Source organism: Heptranchias perlo, unplaced genomic scaffold, assembly GCF_035084215.1.
Source record: "Heptranchias perlo isolate sHepPer1 unplaced genomic scaffold, sHepPer1.hap1 HAP1_SCAFFOLD_43, whole genome shotgun sequence".
NCBI classification, from domain to species: Eukaryota; Metazoa; Chordata; class Chondrichthyes; order Hexanchiformes; family Hexanchidae; genus Heptranchias; species Heptranchias perlo.
In genome coordinates, this window is record NW_027139442.1 from 10,229,602 (window position 1) to 10,235,465 (window position 5,864).

Genomic DNA, 5,864 nt, shown 5'->3' on the forward strand with positions numbered 1-5,864 from the left:
TGTATATTATTATTAAATGCTTCACATTGATCAAATGGGGTCCAACGCACACTGTTATTGATTGCTTCCCAGTGACCAGATGTGGACCAGTGTCCAGTTTGCATTATTTTTGAATGCTTCGCACTGACCAGCTATGACCTATTGCCCAGTGCTCATTATTGTTGATTGGTTCACATTGTCCACATATGACCCAGTGTCCAGTGCACATAATTATAGATTTTTTCACATTGCCCAGAAGTGATCCAGTGTCCAGTGCACATTATTATTAAATGATTTACATTGAACAGATATAGTCCAAGGACCATTATTATTAAATGCTTCACATTGACCAGATGTGGTCCAGGGACCATTATTATTAAATGATTCACATTGCTCAGACATGATTCAGTGTCCAGTGTAAATTATTATTAAATGCTTCACATTGACCACATGAATATTTTACATATGTTTTGATTTTGTTGTATTTTAGTTAATGTGCAAATGTTTTCTCTTAAAAATGAGTGCGAGGTGCAGACCTTCGCTGCGACTTTAAGGCAGGGAATTGGCTGTATCCCGGTGGCATTAAATCTACATAATCCCACCTGTCAACTGGCTAACTTCATTTCTCGCTTCCTTGCTGTGCACATGCTATCACTTTCCACATTGCTCACTTAGTCCACGTCAAAATCCAACTTGCCTTCTTCTGCCCATCTATATGATTGACCAAACCCTCTCAAGACAGTGAGTCTCTTTCTTCCCATCACCTGCCAGCGTGGTGTCATGGAATAGAAGAGGGGACTGGGTTGTAAATCCACAAAACCTGTTGCAGTTTTATGTCGGTTGTTTGTTATTTACATAATTTCCCATTTAGTGTAAACAGATATTTCACCCCATTCTTCAGCTCCTGTCTGAATTTCCTCTGTGTCAGTCCATAGATACACGTGTTGGTGCAGGAGCTGAGAAGCTGCAACATGTATCCCGTTTGTTGATTGATGTATATCGGGTTACTGTAATATTTGTCTGTATAATTGTAGTTTTTCACCCGCAAACTTAAGGAATGTACAACGTATGTGACCCAGAGTAGAATGAAATTGCCGGATAGAGTGAAGAGCAAAATCATGGATTTCTTTCGGTTCTCGGTCTCTGGATCATTCTTATTATCGACATTCCTCAGGAGTGTCATGCGGACTATATTGGACATTATAATGTTTTTGACGGTGAGAGCATTGAACAACAGGATGAAGAAGATGGGCAGTAAAGGGGTTAAAGTGCTATCGAACCACTCGTACGCCGCCCACAAGGGCGAGGTGTGATAGGTATAGGTTAAAATACAAAAATACGGGACATTGTTAATTTTCAGTTGGGGTTCGTACACAAAGTAAAAGGGAATGCTCCTCAAACAGCCCAGCACACACACTGTCCCTACAACCAGGGTCGCCGTCCTCTGAGTACAAAACTTTGGTTTGAGATTCTGACAGCAAATGGCAACAAAGCGATCGAAGGTGAAAGCGACCGTGAACCAAACCGAGCAGTCTAGAGCCGCAATCTTCATGACAAGTTTCAGGGCGCATATGGGAGTGATGAACAAGAAATTTAGGGGCAAGTAGATGTTGTTAATTCGCTTCAGCATGACTTCAATGATCACCACCGTTAGATCGGCCGCTGCCATGGCAACCAGGTACCGAGTGATACATTTGGAGAGTCCACACTTCCCTCGGGACAGGATCACAATCGCCACGAAGTTAACTGTAAGAGAAAATAAAGGAAACTATTATGAGATTCAGTACAAAATAGATTGCTCGGAGAGTTAGGGAATCTACGGCGTGGCGGCTTGGAAGGGGAGAGGTAATTCGGAGTGGAGCTGGAAAATAAATTAACCCAGAGCTGGTCGAATGTTTTAATTTACTTATGATGTGGAGATTTACTTAATTTACTTAAAGAGAGATCAATCGAAGGAAAGGCGTTCAATCAAGTGACATTCCTGCAAAATCTCAGGTCAAATTTTCATTTTTTGTCCATTTCTGCCGCCATCAACTGAAGTTCGCTCCGCTCCATTCATCAGCCCCCGTCTCTATCTGAACTTCAATCAATAATGACACATTTCCCAGCTATGTTGGATACTGAGATCCCAAACACACTCGCCAGCGCGCGATTTCTTTCCCCAATAATTAGGAAAATCCAGGATTGGCGAGTGTTGAAACCACATTACTCATCACGCACAGATTCCATTGACAAAGTTTCAAGAGCTTTTTATTTAAATTGTAAACCTTATACGGAGTATTCAGATTATACACAAATCCACCTATTGTAAACAATGTGAAAGTTAGTAACAGACTTCTGGAGGACAGAGATAGACGGGTGAAATGGGCAGAAACATGGCCGATCAAATTAAACGCAGAGAAGTGTGAGGTGATGCATTTTTGTAGGAAGAATGAGCAGAGGCAATATAAACTGAACGGTACAATTTTAAAGAGGGTAGAGGAACAGAGACCTGGTGGTGCACAAACTCAAGTCTTTGAAGCCGCGGGACAAGTCGAGAAGGCTCATAAGAAAGCATATGGGATCCCTGGCTTTATTAACAGATGCTTCGAGTACAAAAACAAGGAAATTATGCTACATCTTTAGAAAACGTTGGTTAGGCCTCAGCTGGAGTATTGTGTTCAATTCTGGGCACCATCCTTTAGGAAGGATGTCAAGGCCTTAGAGAGGATGCAGAAGAAATTTACGAGAATGCTGAAGGACTTCAGTTGTGTGGAGAGACAGGAGAAACTGGGATTGTTCTCCTTAGAACAGAGAATGTGAAGGGAGATTTGATAGAGATGCTCAAAATCATAAACGGTTTTAACAGAGTAAATAAGGAGAAACTGTTTCCAGTGGCACAAGGGTCGGTAACCAGAGAAGACTGCTTTCAGGTGATCGGCAAAAAAGCCAGAGGCGGCTTGAGGAAACATTTTGTTTTACTCAGCGAATAGTCATGATCTGGAATGCATTGCCTGAAAGGGCGTTGGGATCAGATTCAATAATAATTTTTAAAGGGAATTGCATAAATATTTGAAGGAAAAACATTTAGAGGCTATGGGAAAAGAGCCGGGAAATGGGACGAATTGGAAAACTCGTTCAAGAGCCGGCACAGGCACGATGGGCAGAATGGCCTCCACCTGTGCTGTGCCTACGATGTTACTATGATAACTGTTTCAGTTGTACGGTTTTTGTTCAGAAACCAAACAATGATCTGCAAAGTGTTGCCGTCCTGAATGTCTCCTTCATCAACAATCAGTGGAAACACCCTTTGTTGTCTGTCTAATCATATTTTATAACTTATATTGCAGATAAATCTCCCATAGCTTGGCCATCCCATCTGGTTTAAACAGCTAGTTTTCTGGTTGCAAGACTGAAGCACACTGACCAAAGGGCGCTACCGAACATCCAATAGAATTGCTACAGAGGTGACTTCTGGGCAACGCGCTCACTATCAAAGAGGCCACGGCCCGATCTACTTCTCACAAGTCTCAGACAGGGTGTGTTAACTCTAGATAGTCCGGGACTATCTCTGCAAATAAACTGGAACAAAAGGCAGTGAATTATCACAGACCAAAGAACCATTCATTTTATTGATCAAATAGTCAACTTTTGGCATTCGACAAGGTGCCACATAAAAGATTATTACTTAAGATAAAAAATCACGGGATTGGGGGTAATATTCTGGCATGGGTGGAGGATTGGTTATCAAACAGGAAGCAGAGAGTTGGGATAAATGGTTCATTTTCGGACTGGCAACCAGTAACCAGTGGTGTTCCACAGGGGTCGGTGCTGGGTCCCCAACTCTTTACAATCTATATTAACGATTTGGAGGAGGGGACCGAGTGCAACATATCAAAATTTGCAGATGATACAAAGATGGGAGGGAAAGTAGAGAGTGAGGAGGACATAAAAAACCTGCAAGGGGATATAGACAGGCTGGGTGAGTGGGCGGAGATTTGGCAGATGCAATATAATATTGGAAAATGTGAGGTTATGCACTTTGGCAGGAAAAATCAGAGAGCAAGTTATTTTCTTAATGGCGAGAGACTGGAAAGTACTGCAGTACAAAGGGATCTGGGGGTCCTAGTGCAAGAAAATCAAAAAGTTGGTATGCAGGTGCAGCAGGTGATCAAGAAAGCCAACGGAATGTTGGCTTTTATTGCTAGGGGGATAGAATATAAAAACAAGGAGGTATTGCTGCAGTTATATAAGGTATTGGTGAGACCGCACCTGGAATACTGCATACAGTTTTGGTCTCCATACTTAAGAAAAGACATACTTGCTCTCGAGGCAGTACAAAGAAGGTTCACTCGGTTAATCCCGGGGATGAGGGGGCGGACATATGAGGAGAGGTTGAGTAGATTGGGACTCTACTCATTGGAGTTCAGAAGAATGAGAGGCGATCTTATTGAAACATATAAGATTGTGAAGGGTCTTGATCGGGTGGATGCAGTAAGGATGTTCCCAAAGATGGGTGAAACTAGAACTAGGGGGCATAATCTTAGAATAAGGGGCTGCTCTTTCAAAACTGAGATGAGGAGAAACTTCTTCACTCAGAGGGTGGTAGGTCTGTGGAATTTGCTGCCCCAGGAAGCTGTGGAAGCTACATCATTAGATAAATTTAAAACAGAAATAGACAGTTTCCTAGAAGTAAAGGGAATTAGGGGTTATGGGGAGCGGGCAGGAAATTGGACATGAAGCTGAGTTCGGATCGGTCAATGCCCTGTGGGTGGCGGAGAGGGCCCAGGCGCTATGTGGCCGGGTCCTGCTCCGACTTCTTGTGTTCTTTAGATTTGTGGTTGGGATCAGATCAGCCATGATCTTATTGAATGGCGGAGCAGGCTCGAGGGGCCGATTGGCCTACTCCTGCTCCAATTTCTTATGTTCTTATGTTCTTATGATTGTTTTGAATCAATGTAATGACTGTGATCAATTCACTATCAGCAGCACTAAACCATCGTTTTGTGGGACCTCGATCCTTGTGAACTCGTATGTTTTCTCACAGCCCGACTAAGTTATATATTCTGTTTGATGTCAGCGTCTATTCGAGATAAGGAATTCTCCAGCACACAGTACAGGGGAATAAACTGCCATTACTTCTTGTGTCGAAAATTCAAAACAGTTCATAATTTCAATCATGAAATCCTATTAAGTGGACAGCCAAAATAGTGTCCAATGAACGGAAGAGGCGATTATATCACAAACATATCAAGAAAAATAATCATGGAATCATAGAATGATACAGCACAGAACGAGGCCTTTCGGCCCATTTTGCCTCTGCCAGCTCTTTGAAAGCGCGATCCAATTAGTCTTGTTGTACGTATTTATCTCTTTCTCTCTGTTTTTATCTCCCGCTCTCTCTTTCTCTCTATCTATCTCTCTGAAAAACACACTCTCTACATATTTGTCTCTCTCTACGTTAATCCGTGTTATATATGTATTGCATCAATCACAGCATATCAAGACCAATATGTTACAGAGCAAGACCAACAATTAGAGCATTAACAATTACACTGGTTTACACCATGACCAGTTCTATTTCCTTACCCATAATACCAACGGCTGCAAGGACGGGGTAGTTTATACGTTCTATCTCAAAGATGACTGGATAGTCCATGTTCAGTGTGAAGGAACGATGTCTGCAGCGCTGGACACGAGGCTCTGACTGAAAGATACCAATTCGGTCAAAGGATCCCTTACTTATACCAGAGGGGATCCTCCCCCGGGACAATTAGCTGGAGAACACCATGAGGTATTAGTCACATTCAGTTAAACAAACAGATTTAATCAACCATTCTCCCCAAAGCATCATTATGTAACAGAATATATTTAAATGGATATTTAAAAACACTTAAAATTTCTTT

The 5,864-nt window shown here is 42.1% G+C and overlaps 1 protein-coding gene across 1 annotated transcript; it reads right to left on the reverse strand.

Annotated features, from left to right (window-relative positions):
• Nucleotides 1-826: 826 nt before the first annotated feature.
• LOC137312542 (probable G-protein coupled receptor 139) lies at nt 827-5,617 on the reverse strand. The gene is made up of 2 exons (XM_067979079.1): nt 5,548-5,617; nt 827-1,725 (listed from the first exon to the last, which is right to left on the reverse strand). The coding sequence occupies exons 1-2, from the start codon at nt 5,615-5,617 to the stop codon at nt 827-829; spliced, it is 969 nt and encodes a 322-aa protein (XP_067835180.1).
• Nucleotides 5,618-5,864: the final 247 nt, after the last annotated feature.

What these genes read in the sequence shown, in the direction of transcription:
- LOC137312542 (XM_067979079.1), bottom strand. Translation starts at nt 5,617, where the DNA reads ATGGACTATCCAGTCATCTTTGAGATAGAACGTATAAACTACCCCGTC. An exon ending in TGCAGCCGTTGGTATTATGG is followed by an intron (nt 1,726 to 5,547) that starts GTAAGGAAATAG and finishes TTTCTCTTACAG; the next exon opens with TTAACTTCGTGGCGATTGTG.